Here is a 24,093-nt window from a genome sequence, read left to right as displayed (position 1 = left end):
GCTGGATCCTTGAGAGAGAACAGGCAGTGCCCTTTGTGACTTAGTTTTGAAAGTCACACGTCGTTTCTACCACATTTGATTTGTTAAGAGAACCGGTAAGTCCAGCCTACATCCAATGAGAGGAAGTTAAACTCCACTTCTTGAAGAAAGGAGCATCAAAGAATTTGTGGATGTATTCTAAAACCACTTCAAATGTCTAGCATTTAAATAGGACACAAAATTGAAATTATAGTGATTACAGTAAAAAAAAAAAAAAGTAAAAAGAACAGAAGAGATCTTAATGATTGTGTTAAGATTTGGAGAGCAGGAATGAGTTTTCCCCTTCTACATTTTCCAAACTGTGTTTTTATGTGACTTTTACAACAGAATTTTGTCATCAAGCTGTTTAATTAGCATGAGTAGATCATGATCTTTCTCTTTGAGTCATTATATAATTTTTTCCCCTTTTTAATTTGTTTTTTTATGGTGACATACATGTAACATAAAATTTATTAACCATTTTCCAGGATTCAGTTTGATGGTAGTAAATGCACTAATAATGTTATGCAGTCATAATAACCATCCATCTCTAGAACTCCTTTCATCTTGCAGAAATGAAACTCTATACCCATTAAACAATAGCTTCCTATTTTCCCCTTCCCCCGGTCCCTCACAGCCACTATTTTACTTTCCGTTCCTATGATTTGGACTATTCTAGGTATCTCACATAAGTGGAATAATATAGTATTTGTCTTTGTAACTGGCTTATTTCACCTAGCATAATGTTCTCAAGGTTCATTTATTGTAGCATGTGTCAAAATATCCCACCTCTTTAAGACTGAATAATAAATGTTTTATGTATATACTGAAAGTGAAAGTGAAGTCGCTCAGTCGTGTCCAACTCTTTGCGACCCCATGACCTGTAGCCTACGAGGTTCCTCCGTCCATGGAATTTTCCAGGCAAGAGTACTGGAGTGGGTTGCCATTTCCTTCTCCAGGGGATCTTCCCCTCCCAGGGATCGAACCCCGTTCTCCCGCACTGCAAGCAGACGCTTTGACCGTCTGAGCCACCACACTACATTTTACTTATTTTTTCATTTGTTTATGGACACTTTGGTTGCTTTCATCTTTTGACTGTTGTGAGCAGTGCTGTGAACAAATATCTCTTCAAGACCCTGCTTTCAACTCTTCTATGCTGAACCATATGATAGTTTTCCTTTAAATTTTTGAGGGACTGCTGAGCTATTTTCCATAGCAGCTGTACCATTTTACATTCCAAGGAACAGTGCACAAGAGTTACAGTTTCTTCACATCTTCATTAACACTTTTGTTTGTTGGTTGGTTTGATAGTAGCTATCCTAGTTTGTGTGAGGTGGTTATGATATAATTTTTAATGGTTTAGTTTTCCAAGCAAAAATAAAGTTATCAAATTATCAGGAACTGAAAAGAGAATATAAAGATAACTTTTAGAAATGACAAAATTCTTTTTTGACTTTCACAAAAGGCAAGATAGGGCATTTTCTTCACTGATATTATAATGTTGATTTTCAGTGAATGCTGATGATGTGATTGCAGGTAAATTGGCAGGATGAGGAGCAGCAAATCAAAAGAGGTGCCTTTACCAAATCCAAGGAACTCTCAAAGCATGGATACTATTCAAGGTATGATTTTTTTTTTTTTAACTGAACTTAATGCTTTGTTTAGGTCCTGTGCCTAAGATTTTGGGCTATTCAGTAAATGAAAATACCCATATGCTTTGATTTATAACAAATGGATAAATGCTTTTTAAAATTCAGTTTCATTTTAAATATACGATATACTTTACTTTCAGAGGCACGCAGTAGTAAACTGCCTTGTAAAGCAATACATTCTTTTTTAAAAAAGAATCAGTATATGTAAAATTAGTTATATATAATATCTTATAATAAATTCTGACTTAATGTCAATAAATGATACTATATAGCTCCCAGTATAGTTATAGACCTGTAGTGCACAGATAAAAAAATTATAGTCTTATTGAACTTCTTGTTTTTAGTGATGCATGGGGGTAACTTTAATTTAGGACTTGATATTTTTGAGGGACTTTGACAAATGAGTACATCTGGAGCAAGATAATTGGGTTCGTGAGGGACCTGGAACTCATGTCACATGAGGAGCATTTAGAGGAGATGAAAATATTTATCCTAGAGAACACTGACTCAGGGGAAATATGTAGACTCCTTGACTATATACTCTTTGAAGGGCTATTGTCTGAAAGAATGAATAGATATTACCTTTGTTTCTACTAGTAGGTTGAAGTCTGGAGTAGTTTTCTGATCTCTCTCATACCATAATACGAAATGCAGCATGGTACTTAACAGTGTATTTGTTCAGCTCATTGGGATAAACTGAGGATACTGCTTATTGTTGGAGATGTAGAGGGGGGTGTTAGTCTAGTTGTCCTACGGGATCAGTGTCCTAGGGGGATCAGTGCCTAATACAGCTCTAAACCGTGTATTAGGAAGCTAGGCTTTACAGGATGGGAGAAGAATCATATTTTGGCTCAATGTAATAAAGCACTTGCTGGAGAATAGTTCTGCCTAATAAAGTGGTTCTCAAACTTTTGAGTGCATTTGGGAGCTTATTAAAATGCAGGTTTCAAGGTCTGCTTCAGAGATCCTAATTCAATAAATATTAATGTTGCCCAGCAGATATAACCGCACCATGGGATGCACTTTCTCAGACCAAGGCTGCTGTAAGTAATTAATAGGTTCCATTTATTTCCTTATAGTGTAAAATTTTCTGTTATGATTGAGTAGATTAAAATTCTTTTCTATAGTGCTTTTTTTAATGAGAAAATAGTTAAACTTTTCAATATGAAAAGTTATATACTATGTTACAAAATGAAAATTAGTGACAACTATTAGATAGTAAAGCAGTAATTAGGACATTAAGTATCAGAAACATTAACACTATGGCATATAAAATGTTAAACTATTTTGTGTTATTTATTCTGCTTTAATAAATTTACTCAGTTGGTATGTTGATATTAAGATTTAAAATGTAGGATTTATTAGAGATGGTAGGACTGTATCTACGTGGGAAGCTTCATAGAGCGGATATGAAAGGGACAGCTTTTCCTTGAGTGGACTGTGAGTCACCTGCTGGTTTTTTGTGGCAGTAACAGGCTGTTTTCTCTTAGCACTGCTGAAGAAGAATGATTATGGGCCACCGTTCTTATTTATATTCTGTCCAGTCTTGTCTGGAGTTTAGGAATCCAGATTTTTCAAGTGATACATAGCTCTTTAAAGAGAGACCTTTCTTTTTCATTTGCTCTCTAGGCAAATTGCTCTTCTTATATCAGGTTGGTACAAAAGTAATTGTGGTTTTTGCATTATTGAAATTTGCCATTTGATATTGGAATATACTCTAAATGTGGTTATATTATACATCATTTTAATGCACATTTCTTACCTTTTTTTTGCTAATGACTTTTATTACTTGCTGCTTATTTTATATTTATTTTAGACTATGGAAATGATGTTAGACAAAAAGTAGATTTGAGTGATTTTCTTATTTGAGTTCAGAATGAGTCATTTGAAGCAACAGAGACAACTGTCAACAACAATGCTTTTGGACCAAGAACTGCTAACAAATGCACAGTGTCATGGTAGTTCAAGAAGTTCTGAAAAAAGTAGACGAGAAGCTTGAAGATAAAGGAGCATAGTGGCTGGCCATCAGAAATTAACAGGACTAATTGAGAGCCATCATCGGATTGATCCTTATATAACTATGCGAGAAGTCGCTGAAGAACTCAGTGTTGACCATTCTACAGTCGTGCAGCATTTGAAGCAAATTGGAAAGGTGAAAAAGCTCTATAAGTGGATGCCTCGTGAGCTGACTAGAAATAAAAAAAATCGCCATTTTGAAGTGTCTTCTCTTACTCTATACAACATCCGTGAACCGTTTCTCAATCAGACTGTGCCATGCGACACAAAGTGGATTTTATATGACAACCAGCTGAGTGGTTGGACCGAGAAGCAGCTCCAAAGCCCCACGCTGAGCCAGACTTGCACCAGTAAAAGGCCCTTGTCACTGTGTGGTGGTCTGCTGCCCGTCTCATCCGCTGCAGCTCTCTGAATCCCAATGAAACCACTGCCTCTGAGAAGTATGCTCAGAAAACCGACAAGATGCACCCAAAATTGCAACACCTGCAGCTGGTATTGGTTAACAGAAAGGGCCTAATTTTTCTCCATGACAGCGCCCAACTGCATGTCGAACAACCAGCACTTCAAAAGTTGAATGGATTGGGCTACAAAGTTTTGCCTCATCCAGATATTTACCTGACCTCTTGCCAACCAACTACTACTTCTTCAAGTATCCCAACAACTTTTTTCAGGGAAAATGCTTCCACAGCCAGCAGGATGCAGAAAATGCTTCTTAAGAGTTTGTTGAATCCTGAAGCATAAATTTTTATGCTACAGAAATAAACTTCTCATTGGCAAAAATGTGTTGATTGTTATGGTTCCTATTTTGATTAATAAAGATGTGTTTGAGCCTAGTTATAATGGTCTAAACTTCGCAGTCTGCGGCTGCCCTGTTGGGTTAGTGGTAAAGAACTCACTTGCCAGTGCAGGAGACACAGGTGTGGTCCCTGGTCCACGACGATTCCACGTGCTGCAGAGCGCAGCAGCTGAGTTTGAGAGCCTGGGAACCACGACTGCTGAAGCCCTCATGGCCTAGAGCCTGCGCTTCCCAACAGGAGAAGCCACCGGAATGAGAAGCCCACACACCACAGCTGGAGAGGAGCCCCCGCTCTTGGCAACTAGAGGCTCAAGCCCACACAGCAATGAAGACCCATGACAGACAAAAATAAATAAATAAAATTATTTTTAAAAAGTCACAGTCTGGACTGTAGTTATGTTTGCACCGACCTTATATATGTATGTGTGTGTATGTATGTATATTTATCTATTTGTTCTATCTATTTGTTTGTTTTGTATTCTACCAGAATTCAAGTCATCTATTTCTTAACTGTGTAAATTTGATACTTTGTCCTAAAATCTTTTGAATTGATTTGAAGGTCAATCTGGAAAAGGTACTATAACCTAGATTTGGTCATAATGCAGAGTCAGATTTTGGGTCCATGAATGTAGCAATCAGCATATATTCTCCATGAGCATTGTACATTTATAATGTAAGAATAGTTTTTATCACCAATTAAATTTAGAGCTAAGCTAGCTTAGAGCTGAGTTGTTAATAGTTTTTTTTAAAAAATTATTGAGTTTTTAAAAATAATTTTTAGGGGTGACCAATGGTTCATAAATGGGGGGACAGTCTGATAAAGAACTGTTAATATATAAAGGATTATTCCAATTTTGTGAGTACACTGTACTGGAAAAATCTGAAAGAAGATAAATCAGAATTTTACACAAAGTTTTTATCTCTTTTTGGTGGAATTTTGGAATTTTGATTAATTTTATTTTTTTCTACTTTTTTCTGTTTTCTTCAAGTTTTCTCCTGTAGGAATTTAGGAGAAAATACTTTTTAAAGTCATTGATGGTTATATCAAAAGTCGACTTAACTGTAGTGCTTGGAAACCTGAATTTTATCTTATTAACTTTGTCCTTATTGTGAAACTTACTTTGTAGATATAAAATGATAAAAAGTGACTTTAAATAATCCTAAATTTTAGTCTAGAGGAATTGTTCTTTCCTCATTTTTTGCATGTAAAACACATAAAATATGTAGAAACACACAAAATATGTAGCAAAATATGTAGCATAGTGATATGCAACATACAATATCAGAAAATTTACTGCTTTTAAAAAACTCAACAATTAAAAAAATACATCAACAGATCAAATAGAAAACTCTTGGTATTCTATAGACATTTTGATTTTTGTGTCCAGATTTGGGCAGCATTGGCCAATTGCTTAGGTAGTAAATAATAGAAAAACTATTGTTTTTAGTTAAAATAAAGCATTCCTAAGTTTTTTCTCCTTTAGAGAAAGTTGTTGGACAATATAAGTAATTAAATTGATGGTAGCTGATTTAGAATAGAATTAACCTATTTGTTTTGATGGTGTTTAAACTTTAGCTGAGACACATTGAAAACAAATTGGAAGTAGCCCCTACGAGTACAGCTGTGTTTGATTCTGTCATGGATACCAAGAAATCTTCTGCGAGTGCTATCAGAAAAATCAGTAGAAAAGGTATGTATGAGGCGACTTCCAAAGATACAAATATATTAAATATGAATTTTTGGTATTTCAGTTTAATTTCTCGATATAATTCCATATATTTCCTTGTTCTTTTGTCAGAGACTAGATGCTTAATCAGCATTTAGTTTTTTTCCTTTGGTACTGAGCAGTTATGAAGCAGCCTCATATTCAGTGACTGTAGACGACGTTTTCACCATCTTTTTTTTTTTTTTTTTTTTTTTTTTTTTTCCAAGTGGGTTTGTCCATAACATTGGATATTGAATCAGCCATGGATTTACATGGTATCCAATCCATCCCCCCTCCCACCTCCCTCTCAACCCGATTCTCTGGGTCTTCCCAGCTGCGGAGTAGGCTGCATCCTCGAGCCCGGAACTCTCGCTCACTCGCGCTCGAGAAGAGAGTTGTTGTGCTAGTCCATAGATAGTACACTCACTACATAGTGCTGGTTTCTTTTTGAAATTCCCACTCCCAACATTCTCCCACAAAGTTCAAAAGTCTGGTTTCTTATTTTCTGTGTCTCTTTTCTGACTATTTGCCGCGATATAGGGTTATCGTTATCACTTTTAAATTCCATATATATGGTGTTAGTATGGCTGTATGTTCTTTATCTTTCTGGCTTACTTCACTCTGTATAATGGCTCCAGTTTCATCCATCTCATTAGAACTGATTCAAATGAATTCTTTTTAATGGCTGAGTAATATTCCATGGTGTATATGTACCACAGCTTCCTTATCCATTCATCTGCTGATGGGCATCTAGGTTGCTTCCATGTCCTGGCTATTATAAACAGTGCTGCGATGAACATTGGGGTGCACGTGTCTCTTCATTATCATGGTTTCCCCTCAAGTGTGGTATGCCCAGAAGTGGGAATTGCTGGGTCATCTGCAGTTCTATTTCCAGTTTTTTAAGAAATGCTCCACACTGTTTTCCATAAGTGGCTGTCTAAGTTTGCATTCGCCACCAACAGTGTAAGAGGGTTCCCTTTTCTCCACACCCTCTCCAGCATTTATGCTTGTAGACTTTTGGATAGCAGCCATCCTGACTGGTGTGTAATGGTACCTCATTGTGGTTTTGATTTTGCATTTCTCTGATGGTGAGTGATGTTGAGCATCTTTTCATGTGTTTGTTAGCCATCTGTATGTCTTCTTTGGAGAAATGTCTGTTTAGTTCTTTGGCCCATTTTTTGATTGGGTCATTTATTTTTCTGGAATTGAGCTGCAGGAGTTGCTTGTATATTTTTTGAGATTAATTCTTTGTCAGTTGCTTCATTTGCTCTTATTTTCTCCCATTCTGAAGGCTGTCTTTTCACCTTGCTTATAGTTTCCTTTGTAGTGCAAAAGCTTTTAAGTTTCATTAGAATCCCATTTGTTTAGTTTTGCTTTTATTTCCAATTTTGGGGAGGTGGGTCATAGAGCCACTTTCTAACACCATACACAAAAATAAAACTCAACAATGGATTAAAGATCTAAATGTAAGACCAGAAACTATAAAACTCATAGAGGAGAACATAGGCAAAACACTCTCCGACATAAATCACAGCAAGATCCTCTATGACCCACCTCCCAGAATATTGGAAATAAAAGCAAAACTAAACAAATGGGACCTAATGAAATTTCATCATCTTTTGATCAGGGACTTAGCACCACAGCATCACCTTTGGCAGCGAGTTTTCATTTGTTAGTGAGAATTTGATTTTGAGCCTTTAGGGTTATATATGTCCTTTTTTAAAAAAAAATTCACAGGTATTTCAGTTTGAAATTTAATTGACTTAAGACTTTTGTTTTTTTGATTGGGATTTATGATCAAAATTAGAATATTTGTATTATAAATACTATCATAAATTGACAGTATTTTCTTTGGTTACCTTTCATATATTTAATTTTGTGGTTGCATAATTAGTGAAATAAACCAGATTAACTGAAACTGTGATTCTTTTTTATTAATCTGTGAGTCTGTTGGGTTTTATCTGATGCATCTTTTTTGAAGTGAGAGCCTTTGACAAAAGAATTTTTTATTTAGAGGTTTTCTTTGTGTTGTTTGCTTAGAATGCAGTCTTTCTCTATAGGTTGAATTACTGTAATAATATAACCTGAATTTTTTTGATCTACTTGCATGATATCAGCTTGAGAGTCCAGAAACAATAAGATACCTAAGTTATTTTCTTAAATGCTAGCTATGTTCAGAGACAGTTGTATTTTATATCATGTGTTTTCATAGATTTCCTTTTTCTTCAGATGGTAGATACCTGGATGATTCTTGGGTTAATGCTCCAGCCTCCAAATTTTCTAAATCACAAAAAGAGAAATCTCGTAGTCCTCTCAGAGCTACCACCCTGGAGAGTAATGTAAAAAAAATTAATCGTGTGGAGTTTCGTGACCCTTTGGTTTCTTACAGGTTAGTGTGGATTTCTTTTTTTTTTTAATTATCTATGGAGTTAACCTGTAGTATTTGTACTAATATTATAGTTTATTTTCTCAGTTTTTCATCACACTCTGAATCTAGTATTATTACCTTTTCCATTTTCCAAAAAGGTAAAGCAAAATCTTTTATATTATGAAATGCTAACTTTCTGTTCTTTTACAGATTGAATATTTGGGGGGAAGTAGTAATATTTGCTTCAGACCACTCCATTGTAATATGTTTCCTACAAACAAATTATTCAGTTTCTGGAAGTATGGCTTTCTTCTCCCTTATATCTCAGATTGGGTGTTCTACATAGTGGTCTTCACATAGTTTAGTTTTCTTCTCTTTTTTGAGTTGGACGGTTACCTAAAATTTCTTCCTTATGACAATGTGAGTTGGTTTATTGTTTGACTCTGTTGCCAGTGGCTCATTTAAACAATTTAGTTAGATGTTCAAGATTGATGAATCTTGAATTTTAATTAATAAGTTAATTTTAATATATGAATAATAAGTATAAAAATGCTTTGCATTTTTGTTAGCTAATTTAGGATATTCAGCAGATAAAATTAAAGAGTTTTGTATTTGAGGGACATTTTAACTACTGATAGAAATATGTTCTTGCTGTTAGGATAGCAAATAGTATTAATAGACACTGAAACTTATAGTTCCTTGTGTCATTTATAATCATTTTTTAGTATTTTAAAGTGTCAATAAATAAATTAAGGAGTTTAACAATAATAGTGCTTGGAAGTACTTAGTTTTTTTTTTTTTTTTTGGAAGTACTTAGTTTTTATACTTGCCATTCTTCAGTTGCTAAGTCATGTCTGACTCTTTGCGACCTCATCAACTGCATCCAGGCTTCCCTGTCCTTCACTATCTCCCCAAGTTTGCTCAAGCTCATGTCCATTGATTCAGTGATGCCTTCCAACAATCTCATCCTCTATTGCCCCATTCTCCTCTTGCCCTCAATCGTTCCCAGCATCAGGATCTTTTCCAGTGAGTTGGTTCTTCACATCAGGTGGCATTCAGTATCAGTCCTTCCAATGAATATTCAGGGTTGATTTCCTTTAGGATTGAATGGTTTGATCTCCTAGTTGTGCAAGGGACTCTCAAAAGAGTAGTCTCCAACACCACAGTTCAAAAGCGTCAGTTCTTCAGCACTCAACCTTCTTTATGGTCCAACTCTCACATCTTATATTTGAGATAAAAAATTTGGGTGATGAAGGTGAATTATGCTTCCCTGGTGGCTCAGTGGTAAAGAATCTATCTGCCTGTAATGCAGGAGCTGCAGGTGACGTGGGTTCATTCCCTGGGTTGGGAAGATCCCCTGGAGGAGGGCATGGCAATCCACTCCAGTATTTTTGCCTGGGGAATCCCATGGACAGAGGAGCCTGTGGGCTACAGTCCATAGGGTCACAAAGAGTTGGACACAAGCAACTTAGCACGCAAGCATGCAGAGGTACATTATGGATTTGATTTTCAGTGTGTTCCATTTGATGCAATTTTGAAATATCTAGGTGAAAATATTCAGTCGGCAGTTGGATGTTTAGGTAGGAATGTGTGTGGAAAAGTCAGTGCTGTGAATATAAATATGGGAGTTGTCAGTAGCATTGAAGTGATAAAAGTGAAAAAAATAAATAGAGAAGAGGCCAGGGACTTAATCTGGGTACAAGTGCATAGTTTAGAAAAAGGAGAAAGGGGAAATTTAAAAGAATAATGAGATGCCTAGAAACATAATCACTATCAGAATTGAAACTAAATTACTATTACTATTCTAATATTCTTTCTGTAAATAATACTACCTCACATTTAAAATTGTGTAATTATGTATCTTTTAAGAAAAGAAACAAATACCCATAGGATAGCTGTGAATAGAACACCCTTCACCTGGCCATCCATTCATCATCTAAAACTCACCTTTTATCACCTTCTGTATGAAACACTGCTCATTTCATTCCCTAGCTTATTCGACCCTTCCTCTGTGCTTCCCAGGTGGCACTAAGTGGTAAAGAACCTGCTTGCTAATGCAGGGGACAGAAGAGACTCAGGTTCGATCCCTGGGTCAGGGAGATCCCACTTCAGTATTCTTGCCTGGAGAATCCTATGGACAGAGGAGCCTGGCAGGCTGTAGTCCATGGGGACATAAGGAGTCGGACACGACTGAATCGACTTAGTATCACCTGTGCTTCCTCTTTTGGAGCATTTTCATGTTGCATTGTATTTTGATTAAATGTGTACTCATTACATTACTTTATGTAAAACTACAAATCTGTCTCATTCCCAAACCATTATCTTAATGCTTGTCATTTAGCTAAATATTCTGTAGATATTTATGATAATTTTCATATTTATAGAAAAGTTGAAAGAATTGCATAGTGAACATCTTTATTCATGGTAGATATTTAATGAGTGAGTGAGTGAAAGACTGTGTGAAATTACTTTTTTTTAAAAAAAGTTCATTTATTTTGATCTGTCTAATTTGGCTCTGCTGGGTCTTAGTTGTGGCATGCTGAGATCTTTAGTTGCAGCATGTGGGATCTAGTTCCCTGACCGGGGATGGAACCTGGCCCCCTTCATTGAGAATGCAGAGTCTTAGCCATTGGCCTATGAGGGCAGTCCCTACTTTACTTTTTTTGGTTAATTGTCCTTCCCTTATGATTAAGACATGTAGGTAAACTACCAATTTAAACTTTATTTTCTTCTCTTGTTGTTCAGTCGCTAAGTTGTGGCTGACTCTGCGATCCCATGGACTATAGCTTGCTAGGCTTCTCCGTCTGTGGGATTTCCCAGGCAAGAATAGTGGAGTAGGTTGCCATTTCCTTCTCCAAGGCATCTTCCTGACCCAGGCATAGAACCACATCTCCTGCATTGGCAGGTGGGTTCTTTACTGCTGAGCCACCAGGGGTTCCTATTTTATTCTCTGCATATGCTGATTTTAGACCTTAATCATTTCAACAGTGAGTTGTTGCAGTCTGGTTGAGATAGTGAAAATAACTGAATTTAGTCTTGATCTCTAGTGGAAGCTGCAGAACTCAGTTCTCAGCCCCCATCTTATTTAATAATCAGCCCCTTAGAAGAGGGTCTAATGTTTTTTGAGTCATGGACCCCAGTGAGAATCTGATGAAAGCTATAGACTGTCTCCTTAGAAAAATGCACACACTCGTGCACTCATGATAGCTGCAAAATTACCATATTTTGCTGTAATAGAGTCATGAATTTAATAATTTTTGTGATATTTAGAGTTTTATGCCTGAAGTGAAAGATTTAGATCAGTAATATACAATGGCATCATTAAAGTGAACCACACATATGTAATTTAAATATTTTTAGTAGTCATATGCACATACCCAAAGATGTTTTATGGTCTTTATTTTTTAATTTTTTAGAATCTGGTATGTAATTTACATTACAGCACATCTCCGTTTGGATTAAGCACATTCAAGTGCTCAGTTGCCACATGTGGCAAATGTCTACTCTTTCAGAACTTGGAGATCCAGATTGTTATGTCTGTTTTTATAATTTTGTTAGGTAGTTTTTCATGTCTTCTTCCTACTGCTGAGGCTTGTCTTCATTAATATCCCTTTTAATAACTGCTTCTGTTTCTAAAATATAACTTACTAGAATGATACATAAAATCGAAATAGTTTCTGAAGGAATACTTTTGCTAGTGTTGTTGTGAGTAGAGAACATGGACTTTGTGATGTGTGCTTTGGCTGTGTCCAGTCTTCTTTGCCTACTCTGGAATTTCTAGACATGCTTTACATAATTTGAAGCTGCCAAAAAAGTTGTCTGTAGTTCAGAGAGATTTAAATTTACTAATAACCACATTTATTTGGAGGTGAATGTTTATTGTACTTCCACTTTATTTCTACTCCCAGTCTATTTGTTAATTTCATACACTATTTAGAAGTTATATATATGAAATGCCGAAATTTGAGAACTTTTCCCCCTAGTTCTTAAGATTTTATGGAGAAGTAAGATGTACATTTTGGTAGTAAGTGTCAAGTGAATATCCAAAGTGAGATTGTAATTCTGCTTTCTGGGGTTCTTAAGGAAATCTCTGCATGCATCTTTTGCATAGTTTTTATTTTATAATATGCACATTATGATTTAGATTATTTGCCATAATCTAACCTGTGATACCCAGGAGGCATTGAACATTGAATTTTAATAGTAGTAATGATTATCTTGTTATTTCTAACCTACTAGAGTGTTTAGGTTTTGGGGTCTCTAATGTTTACTTAAGAGTTCTCCATTCAGTTTGTATGACTGGTTTTTGTATTCTTTATTTAAAGCTTATTATTTCTTTAATAATAGGGAAGTCCATGGCACACCATCCAGTACAAGTCCCAGCCATTTAGAGTCAAAGCATGTATATTGTGTGGATGTTAATGAAGAGAAGCCTGAGAGTGGGAAGCGGTTGATGTGCAGTCGAGAAGATCGGAATACACTTTGCTGTGATTTTGAGAGCTCCCGATCATCTGCCGTCGATGATACAGTTGTTAGGTTTCTAAACGATCGACCGACAATTGATGCATTGCAAAATTCTGAATGTTTGATTAAGGTGGCAGCTGCAGTGAGAAGTGATGAAGAAAAACCTAATAGAACAAAAGGAAATGAGAACACTTTGAAGTCTTCTGTGTGTAACATGGGCCATAACATTGATTCAAAAGTGTTATGGTTAACTGACTCTTCTCCGTCTTCTACTAGTACTTGTAATTCCCAAAGATTAGATATCCTGAAGCGACGACAACATGATGTCAAACTGGAAAAACTCAAGGAACGGATTAGGAAACAGTGGGAACACTCAGAAGAAACAAATGGCCAGGGCCAGAATCTGGGTCATATTGACCATCCAGTAATGGTTGTTAATGTTGATGGCTCAGTGACAGCAAAAGTCAGGAAAGTGGCAACAGCACCGCCTGCTCCAGCATATAAAGGTTTGTAATCAGTGTTTGCATCTTCTCTTTTCCAGCCTCCTTGTCTCCCTGTTTCCCTAGGATGTATTCGAGTAGAGAGGATCATCTTTAGAATAGGGGGTGATTCTCAAATCAAATGCATAAAAAAACTAATTCAAAGTGCATGCTAAAAATGCAGATTCAGATGCCTTAAGAGGTTCTTTTAGTTTGAGACCTACCATGTGAACCTTTAATAAGTTGAACAAAAGAGAAAATAAAAATTAGTATAAATTTCAGAGAACTGAAAGAATATTGCTCTTATTCTGCCATTGTATTTTGATTGTTATTAGAAATTCTTTCAGAAGCAATGTTTGAAAGATGGTTCACGCTAGTTAATATTTGGTTACAGAATATCTTGGCACTGACATTTTGATCCTGTTTAGTTAACCTTAGAATTTTGACAGGGGTTTTCTCCATGTTTAAGAAAACAGTAAATCAGATTTCCATTGAGAAGATGCTTTTCAGAGAGAATTTCTGCTTTCAACCCTACTCAAGTTTTTATATATGGCGGTTTTAGTAGTTTGCATTTTTATGTTCCTGAAATTATTTTCACAGGGTCAGGGTCATCTATGTAAAATTTTGATTCATTGATGAGGTTACTCTGTTAGACTTTTGTCTTCAAGTTCCTACCATCCTGGCCTTTTTTTTGCGGATATTTTTTCAAGTTCAGTATTTATAAATGTATGAAAAGCAAAATATAATCAAGATTGGTTTATTCTGTTAATTTTAACAGAACAAACTTAACTATCTACAGTTTGAACAGTTTATCAGTTTTTTTGTGATATGTTTTGCTAGTAATATTCATTATGAATTAAAGATAGATAATTAGCATTTTATTCTAGATAATTTATGATAAAATTGTGGGTAGTTCTCTGAATAAAATTCTTTCTTATCCTTCAAGTTGTGTGCCATGTAGAAATTGTCCATATTGCTGACAGAGCAATTAGCGAATAATGGGGTCAGAAGTTCTTGCTGGTTCTAAGATAGTGATTATACAAAACTTTGGCTATATTTATATCAGACTCATTAAATGCAGATTGTACCTTTAAGGTTTGTTCATTCTAGAAGTCAAAGTCTGCAGTTTCAAAAGTTCTTCCACTAAGGCAGAGTTGAGATGGTTGATTTGAATCTGTGTTTTATTTAATAATTTATAAAAATCTAAAAATTAAGAAAAGAAAGCAACCTTAAAGAATCAGAGTGAAAATCTCAAGTATGACTTTGAGTAGTGACTAGATTTTGTATATTCCTTTTATCACTAGTTTTAATACTTTAGTTTCTGTATTAAAATATATTATGAATGTAACTTTTATGAGGTTAACTAATGAAATATAGTATTCATTTCAGAAATCATAACAATATGGTTTCCAGTGGTATCCTGAGCAGTGGATTTATCTTTTCCAACAGTGAAGAACTGTTTTTCTGCTAACATTTTGTCAGTGTAAATTAAACGTATCTTAATATACTGTATTCTAAAGTGACATTTTAATTTCATTTGTTTAAATGCTTAATAAATTCACTTGATTTGCAGTTGAAAAGATGAAAAAGACCTACATTGAAAACCTGTGTCATTCTTGTGCTCCAGTCACCTGGTCCCCTTTCTGGAGGTTACTTGTCTTAACAATTTATGTATCATTCCAGAGATAATTTTCTCTTACACAAATGAGAGAGAGAGAAAAGAGAGAAGGAGATTTTTCTTTGTCTTTTTATATAGTTGTTAGTATATGAAACCCATTCTAAACACATTACATTTATGTGTGTATGTTTAAAATTTGAAGTAGTGAACACAGTGGTTCTTTCTTGTTTTATACTTAGTGGTTTACATATCTTTTTCTTTCTGGTAAATGCCCAAGAAGGTTAAGAGCCTATATTTATCATCTGTATTTTATTTCAAAGCTTAGTACAGTGTCTTGGACACAGATGCACAGTAAATTTTTTATTCTATTCAATAAATTCAATTAGAAAAAATGTGCACAAAGAGAATGGATATAAAAACTGGGAAACAGAAACTGATGTAGATACTGAAAGCTGCTTAAAGTTAATTTATAAGTAAAGATGCAGATATAAAGAAAGGCTCCCATAAAGATAAATATTTCCTAAAGAAAAGAGAAATAAAAATGATAAGGTTGAATGTAGAGAGATGGAATGAGGGTAAGAAATGTTGGGAGGAAGATAGGTTTACATGGAATTGCCATGCTTTCTTGTTATAAACTGTAGTTTGCAATAGACTAAACACTATGTTTATAAACTTTATGTTTATATAGCTATAAGCATAGTTGTGTGTGCCCCGCGGTACAAATTTCAGGTAAAATTAAGCTTATGCTGTTGTCATAAGAGCTGAATAGATTATTTTCTATTAGACGTGTAATTATTTTACCAGTAACATTTTATCTAGCACTTTTAAAGTGCTTTTACCAATTTTTGACTCCATTAAATTGATTTAATTTTTACAAAATATTTCATGGCAGTTCTTTGGTAAGTTGAGCCCAGTTGAAAATACAAATCTTTTTACTGTTCTGGTTATCATCCATATTCATTACTTTATCTTTTTTTGTACAGTAACATTTTAAGTTTAGTGTATTTCTTAAGGAGTAGTGATAAATTTGAAGTAGGAAATTAGAATGATAATTTCTAGGAAATAGCATATGTGTAATGTTTGTTGAGAAATTGAACAAGTATGTTCTAAGGAACTGTTTTCCACACTTTGGTTGTCTGATTTTGTCTGTGTAGACAGAAGCTTGTCCATTTGTTCAGCCATAGGCAAAATCAGACAGATGGTAGTGATTAATGCCTGTCTTCAAAGAAAAGAAGAGTGAGTGTTGTTGTTTCTCCTCAGACTTGAAAAGGTAGTTTGTTTCTCTGATATCCATAATTTATGATTGACATTCTTTTACCATTTAATTGGTGCTTCTCCATTTCTAGTCTTTTTGAACAAATGCATATTGTTTTGTTTAACTGAAGCTTACTTTCCAAACAGGACTTGTTAACACATTATGTGGTATAGCTCATGATGCATTCCTCTTTTAAAAGCTTATAAAGCTGTTCAACATTTAATTGTTAGGGATGCACAAATCAAAACCACAGTGAGATACCATTTCATACCTATGAGGGTGACTATAATAAAAAAAGACAATAACAAGTGAGGATATGGAGAAATTGCTGGTAAAAATGTAAAATGGTACAGCTTCTTTAGAAAACATCTTGACAGTTCCTTAACAAGTTCAACATAAGAGTTACCATATGACCCAGCAATTCCACTCCTAGATATACTACCCAAGGGAATTGAAAAAGGTATATTTACACACATCCTTGTGCATATATGTTTATAACGACATTATTCATAATAGCCAAAAAGTAGAAACAGCCCAGATGTTCATCAACTGGTAAATGGATAAGCAAACATTGATATATCTGTACAATGGAGTATTCTTCAGCAATAAAAGTTAAATGAAAGAAGCCAGACACAAAAGGCCATACATTGTAGGATTCTATTTATATGGAAATGTCCAGAATAGGCAAATCTATAAAGATAGAAAATAGTTGAGTAGTTGGCAGGGAATAGAGGGAGTGGTGTGGGGAGCAACTGCTAATGGGTACAGGGTTACTTTTCAGGGTGATGAAAATGCTCTACAATTAGATGATGATGATAGTTGTATAACTATCTGAATATCCTAAAAAGCAGGGAGTTGTACACTTTAAAAGAGTGAATTTTGTAGTATATTAATTTATTTCACTTAAAATTAAGAATGTAACAAAACTTTGAATGCAATATTGATAAGGATGTTTTGTATTGTTGGTTATATATTAGGCTTCAATCCTTCAGAGACCAAGATTCGAACACCTGATGGGAAAGTGTGGCAGGAGGCTGAGTTTCAAAACATGAGTAGAGAACTGTATCGTGACTTAGCACTTCACTTTGCAGGTGAGAGTAGAGTGTTCCTAGGTTTTGAGTGTTTTATCATGCATACTACCTAAGTTGCAATACTGAAACATAAAATTGTCACCAAACTAAAGTTATTTCCCATTTCTAAATGCATGGTATACTTAAGTAGTGATATTGTCAGTCACAAGACTCTTAGCTTCTAGGGTTTGCTCCAGGGTTAAATTAGCATATATAACTGAAAAGACAGAAACTAGGCTATTTTTAAACTAAGGGACTTTCTGAGTGGGCTTGTCTGATTTGATGGAGATATAACAGTCTAGTTGAAGTTTACTAGCCCTCTGAGATCTTTGAAATGGTCAGTAATTTGGTGGGCAGCAGATAAGATACTAATGTGAGGGCAAAAAGCAGGAAGAAAAATGAACATTATTGGAAGGGAATAATGTGTGTTAGAGGATTGGAAATAGGAGGAACTTATGGAAGACTGGAAGAGGAAAATAGGAAGATCATACATATAATATTACTATATTGAAACCTTGTATGATTTGGGCAAGATGCTGCTGGTTACTTAGTCTCCTGAATGTTTTCCAGTTGACGAAGTGTAAACTCAAGGAGTAATTTTCCCATGGTTACATAGAGCAGTTAAGAATTGAAGCCAAGGTTTAAAACCAACTCAGTCTGACTCTAAAGCCTGAGATTTTTCTGGTAAGCCCTAGTAGAGAGTCTGCTAATAAATATTATGGCATCAACTGTCCAGTCCAATTTTCCTATTATTATTTTTGGAATAATATCTTCAGAAATTTTTTATCATATGAAAAGGAAATATAATACAATAGTTAAGAGCACAGATTTTGGAATTAGTTTACAAGGATTCAAATTCTGACTCTGACTCTTAATTACCTTTTCATACTATCTGTGTTACATAAACTCTCTTCCTTGGTTTTCTCATCTGTAAAATAAGAATGGTAATATGCTTCATAGAAGACTAGTGGAATGATGTATGCCAAAGAACTCTTAAAGAGGTCTGCCTATTATAGTTTGCCTTCTCTTTTGGTGGGTCATCTCTCCTGCTGCTTCTATCTTAAACAAAACCCATCTACTTCTGTATTAAATTCCATTTGCTGTAGTGTGTTTAAGGGCATTACTACGACTCTGTTTTCTCTTTCCCATCATCAAGTTTTCCCTCTCTGTGAGGTCATGCCCATCAACATAGTGTTTGATAACATGCTGTTATCTGGGCCATCATAAAAGAACCCCTCTTTTGGCCCTACTCTGCTTTGTTTCTCTCCTTTTATTTACAGTGAAGCTTCAGAAAGTTGCTTCATCTTCATAGTCTCTAATTTTTCTCCTCCATTTTACTCCTGAATCCTTTCTGTTAGGTTTTTGCTCCTACTTCTCTGGACTGCTGTTACCAAGGTCATCAGTGACTTCCACATTGCTAAATCCAGTGTGTAATTCTCATTTGTTATTCTGCTTGATCTCTCAGAAGCATTCAGTTCGGTTCAGTCGCTCATTTGTATCCAACTCTTTGTGACCCCATGGACTGCAGCACTCTAGGCTTCCCTGTCCATAACCAGCTCCCAGAGCTTGCTCAAACTCATGTGCATTGAGTTGGTGATGCCATCCAACCATCTCATCCTCTGTCATCCCCTTCTCCTCTGCCTTCAATCTTTCCCAGCATCAGGGTCTTTTCCAATGAGTCACCTCTTCGCATCAGGTGGCCAGAGTATTGGAGTTTTAGCTTCAGCATCAGTCCTTCCAGTGAGTATTCAGGACTGATTTCTTTTAGGATGGACTGGTTGGATCTCCTTGCAGTCCAAGGGACTCTTTAAGAGTCTTCTCCAACACCACAATTCAGAAGCATCAATTCTTCGGTTCTCAGCTTTCTTTATGGTCCAACTCTCATATCTATACATGACTACTGGAAAAACCATAGCTTTGACTAGATGGGCCTTTGTTGGTAAAGTAATGTCTCTGCTTTTTAATGTGCTGTCTAGGTTGGTCATAACTTTCCTTCCAAGGAGCCAGTGTCTTTTAATTTCATGGCTGTAGTCACCATCTGCAGTGATTTTGGAGCCCCCAAAATAAAGTCTCTCTCAGAAACGTTGGATATCACTAATCACTTCATCTTTGAAATTCTTCACTTGGAATTTTATCTATGATACCATAAGTGTTTAGTTTTCCTCCTAAGTTTATCTGCTCTTTTTCGTTCTTTTTTTTCCTTATCAACTATGTATCTCTGAACATTGGCATGTCCTGGTCCCTGTGCTTGGATCTGTGTTTCTCATTGTTTTTCTTTTTTCGTTTTTCTTTTCTCTTCCATCCCTTTCTTTTTACTTTATTGTTTTTTAAAATTTTTGTTTATCCATATACAAACTAGGCAAGCTTATCGAGTTTCAGTACTTTAAATATTCTCTGCTGATGTTTCCCAGATTTATGTCTCTGACCAGACTTCTCTGAATTCAGATTCATATCCAGCTGCTAACTCTGCACCTCCCCCTGGATGTATAATAAATTTCTTAGGCTTAACATATCCAAAAATGGAGCTGGCTAACTAAATGAGGTCATGGTATACCCCTTAAACTTATTCCTCTGGTAGTCTCTCCATCTTACTGGAGAGTAAATCTTATCCTTCTGATTATTCAGGTCCAAAATCCTTGGTCATCCTTGATCCCTCTGTTTCTCTCATACCTTGTATCTAAATTGTCTGAAATACCTCTAAAATGTAATCACCTTCACTTACCACCTAGGTTCAAGCCATCCACTGTCAGTCTCCTGGCTAGATTACTGTAGTAGCCTTCTAACTGGTTACCCTGCTTCTGCTCTTCTAATGAATCTGTTCTCATCATAGCTATCAGAGTAAGCTTGTTAAAATATCATTTAGGTCATGTCACTCCTTTGCTCAAAAATTTCTCATCCTATTCTTGAATAAACCTGAAGTTCTCACAATGACCTATAAAGCCCTATGTAATCTGGCTCTCAGTTATGTCTCTTGACCCTAACTCTTACTGCTTTTCTCTTTCTTCACTTTATTCACATTGATTTCCTTGCTATTTCTTAGACACTAAGTATGCTTCTGCCTCAGGGTCTCTGAATCACGCTTACTTCTTTGCTCAGGATGCAGAGCTCTATATATATTTAAAGTACATTTATCCAGATCTGTGGTTGAGATTAATTTTCAAATTTATGTGTATAGTCAGTTTATTTCTGCAGATTAGAATTTAAAAATTAGTGAGTAGTAGTTTATATGTGAAATACTTTGACATATTTCACTAGCCTAATCATAAAAGGGCCTAATTTAGGAATATTGAGTATTTTATAAAGTTTTATTCTAGAAGTTCATGAATATTTCAGTTAAGTGGGAATTTTTAAATGAAATAGGAATCTGTGAAAGTGCTTACTTCTGAGGTTCTCTAAATGCTGTGATCTAGCTTGGAAAGCATTATTGTTGTTGCTTCTTTCAATTTGTGAAAACCAGGTGAGTGTCTCAAGGGTTTCCTGGAAAAAAAAAAAAAAAGAAACCTAACAGAGTTATCGTAATCTCTAGACCATTCTGTAAGAGGACTTGACATTGCAGCTTTTGAATCAAAGAAATAGCAAAGGTTTCTCTCTCCCTGCGTGAACCATGTATTCTACATAGATTTCTCATACTGGGGGAAGGATGAGTGGGTCAATAGCACTTATTATAATATTTGCTATAAATGTTTCTGTTTTTCAGATGATAGCTCTATGAAAGAAAAACCAGCTGAAAAAAGTAAAGAGAAGAAAGTGGTCAAGCCAGTACGAAAAGTCCAAAAGGTAGCACAGTTATCAAGTTCAGAATGCAAAACAGGTTGGTTTTCTCAATATCAGGCCTGAAATTATATATTAGTGAAATTCAGAAATAAATGTTCTTATTATTTGACACACAAAAATTTAGTATATTTTATGTATTATTTTATGTGTGTTTTCTTGAAGTTAATTGACATATTTAGAATTTATAGTCTGATAAATCTTCATATATGTATATACTCATGAAATATGTTCACCATGATACTGAATAGTGCCTCCCGCAGTTTTTTCTGTCATTATTTTTGAATAGAAATTAACCAGATTAAAGGTAATGGTTTTTATGTAGTGAACTTTTACATACAGAGGGATGGCTTATGCCTATAGCTAAGTTTCTTCACTTATTCTCATGAGTGAATAAATATTACACAAGAAAAATCTGGCAGTCTGTGCTAGTAATGGACTGGACTCTGAATAAATCAAGATGGGGGAAAAAAGAATTCCCTAGCTTTATAGTGATTAACATTTCATGCTTAATCTAGAGTGCCTGAATTTTTATACTGGTTCTGTCATGTCTAACTTTGTTCCTTTGGTAATTGAGTTAATTTTGGTGTCCTTTGGTTTCCCTGTTTGTAAATGGGAATATATACTCAATATAGTACCTGACACATTGTAAACACTCAATTGTTAGGTGTAATTTCTCTACCACTAATTATTATTTCTAGCTATATTGAAAATGGCTGTTTAGTGTGTCGTATTTAAGTCATTGAGTAATTTGGGTCAAGGGAGTGGAGAAAGTTGGAAACTTGTCCCTTTCAGTTTGGAGACGACTCAAACATTCATTATGCAAATGTATTTGCTTTATTTAAGGCACTGCGGTGTTCTAAGTTTAGGCAGTATAGTGGTAAGCAAGATGCACATAGCCCCTTCCCTCCTGGAACTTAGAATCTTGTCAGGAAAAAAGTAGATATGTAGTTATAATAAAGTGTAATGAATATTGAATAAAGTGAAAGTGTTAGTTGCTCCGTCATGTCCGACTCTTTGCCAGCCCATGGACTATAGCCCACCAGGCTCCTCTGCCCATGGGATTCTTCAGGCAGGAATTACTGGAGTGGGTTGCCATTCCCTACTCCAGAGGGGGTCTTCCTGACCCAGGGATTGAACCCGAGTCTCCCACATTAGGGGCAGATTCTTTACTGTCTGAGGCCACAGGGAAGCCCCCCAATAATTGGATAGGGAACATACAAAGTCCTATAAAAACATGAAAATAGAGTGATAGGGCACTGGTTTCTGTCCAAGTGCTTGTTTTCTGATCATAGACTAATCAGTTCAGTTCAGTTGCTCAGTCATGTCTGACTCTTTGTGACCCCATGGACTGCAGCATGCCAGGCCTCCCTGTCCATCACCAACTCCTGGAGTTTACTCAAACTCATGTCCATTGATTTGGTGATGCCATCCAACCATCTCATCCTCTGTGGACCCCTTCTCCTCCCACCCTCAATCTTTCCCAGCATCAGGGTCTTTTCAAATGAGTCACCTCTTCACATCAGGTGGCCAAAGTATTGGAGTTTCAGCTTCAACATCAGTCCTTCCAATGAATATTCAGAACTGGTTTCCTTTAGGATGGACTGGTTGGATCTCCTTGCAGTCCAAGGCACTCTCAAGAGTCTTCTCCAACACCACAGTTCAAAAGCATCAATTCTTCGGCGCTCAGCTTTCTTTATGGTCCAACTCTCAAATCCATACATGACTTCTGGAAAAACGATAGCCTTGACTAGACGGACCTTTGTTGGCAAAGTAATGTCTCTGCTTTTTAATATGCTGTGTAGGTTGGTCATAACTTTCCTTCCAGGGAGTAAGTGTCTTTTAATTTCACGGCTGCAGTCACCATCTGCAGTGATTTTGGAGCCCCCAAAAATAAAGCCTGCCACTCTTTGCATTGTTTCCCCATCTATTTGCCATGAAGTAATGGGACCGGATGCCATGATCTTGTTTTTCTGATCATAGACTAATCAAAAGAGTGCCATATAACTTACTTTGTGACATCCATTGTTAATTGTAGATGTCATACAAGAAAGACCCTGGCTATATACCAATAAAAAAATAAAATTTTATAGGAACAAGAATTACCTGGGTGTAAACTAAACTAATTCTTACATTAAAAAAATGTAACAGAGTGTTTTTCATGTGATATTGTTCTCAGGGGCTTAGTTTGAAAGGAAGCACTGGGACCACTGTAACTTGTAAATACTGATCTTGGATTGTATTTATCCAGTTTTGTGGTGGGCTAATTCTGCCATGTGTGTACTGTGACAGTTACTGCTACAGAGAGTCATTAAATTGAGTTAAAGCTGTTTTAAGAGTTTATCTATAGTAAAAGTTCTCTTTTTCTACCAATGACTGCATGAGACTATTCCAGAAAGCCAGAATTTAGAAATAACCACCCAGCATATTTGGGAGCCAACATTTATAAATAACTACCCAGCATATTCATGATTGCCTGTTCTTGATTCAGAAAATTAAGCTGAAATTGAAGAGAAACCTGTTCTCCCATTTTGCTTAAGCACATGAAGTATCTTATAAATAGATTGAACAATACACATAAAACCTTTTAAATATTTTAGATAAACTTTTTGAGGTTAATAGCAAGGTGCAAAAGCATTTCTAAAGTAAATAGTACACATTTATAATTCATGTTTTTTAATGGTAGATGTTTTCATTAAAACTACTTTCATTTAAACTTTTTTTTTTTTATTTGTTTTCAGTATGAAAGTATTTTTAATTTCCTTACTGCAGGTACAGTGGCATCCAAGTCATCAATTTCTGATATTCAGTAATCCACTTTGTAGTTCTAGATGCGTAATATGACATCTGTTGTTGTTGTTGTTGTTTGTTGTTTAGTTG

General features: G+C 35.6%; 1 protein-coding gene across 4 annotated transcripts in view; it reads left to right on the top strand.

The window, feature by feature from the left end:
• CEP350 (centrosomal protein 350) overlaps positions 1 to 24,093 on the top strand; it is a 155,555-nt gene that overhangs the window by 19,658 nt on the left and 111,804 nt on the right. For 2 of the 4 annotated variants that reach the window (XM_043484573.1, XM_043484576.1), the window contains exons 2-8: positions 1,555 to 1,640; positions 2,667 to 2,713; positions 6,059 to 6,173; positions 8,418 to 8,577; positions 12,904 to 13,526; positions 17,350 to 17,463; positions 21,140 to 21,253. In XM_043484573.1, the coding sequence (XP_043340508.1) occupies positions 1,568 to 1,640; positions 2,667 to 2,713; positions 6,059 to 6,173; positions 8,418 to 8,577; positions 12,904 to 13,526; positions 17,350 to 17,463; positions 21,140 to 21,253 (1,246 nt within the window). In that variant the 5' untranslated portion in view covers positions 1,555 to 1,567. The remainder of the gene's footprint in view (positions 1 to 1,554; positions 1,641 to 2,666; positions 2,714 to 6,058; positions 6,174 to 8,417; positions 8,578 to 12,903; positions 13,527 to 17,349; positions 17,464 to 21,139; positions 21,254 to 24,093) is intronic. The other 2 variants (XM_043484574.1, XM_043484575.1) reach the window with 2 other exon arrangements.

Source organism: Cervus canadensis, chromosome 13, assembly GCF_019320065.1.
Source record: "Cervus canadensis isolate Bull #8, Minnesota chromosome 13, ASM1932006v1, whole genome shotgun sequence".
Classification (NCBI taxonomy): Eukaryota; Metazoa; Chordata; class Mammalia; order Artiodactyla; family Cervidae; genus Cervus; species Cervus canadensis.
The sequence above is the reverse complement of the archived record's forward strand: the minus strand, read 5'-3'. Positions and strand labels throughout refer to the sequence as shown.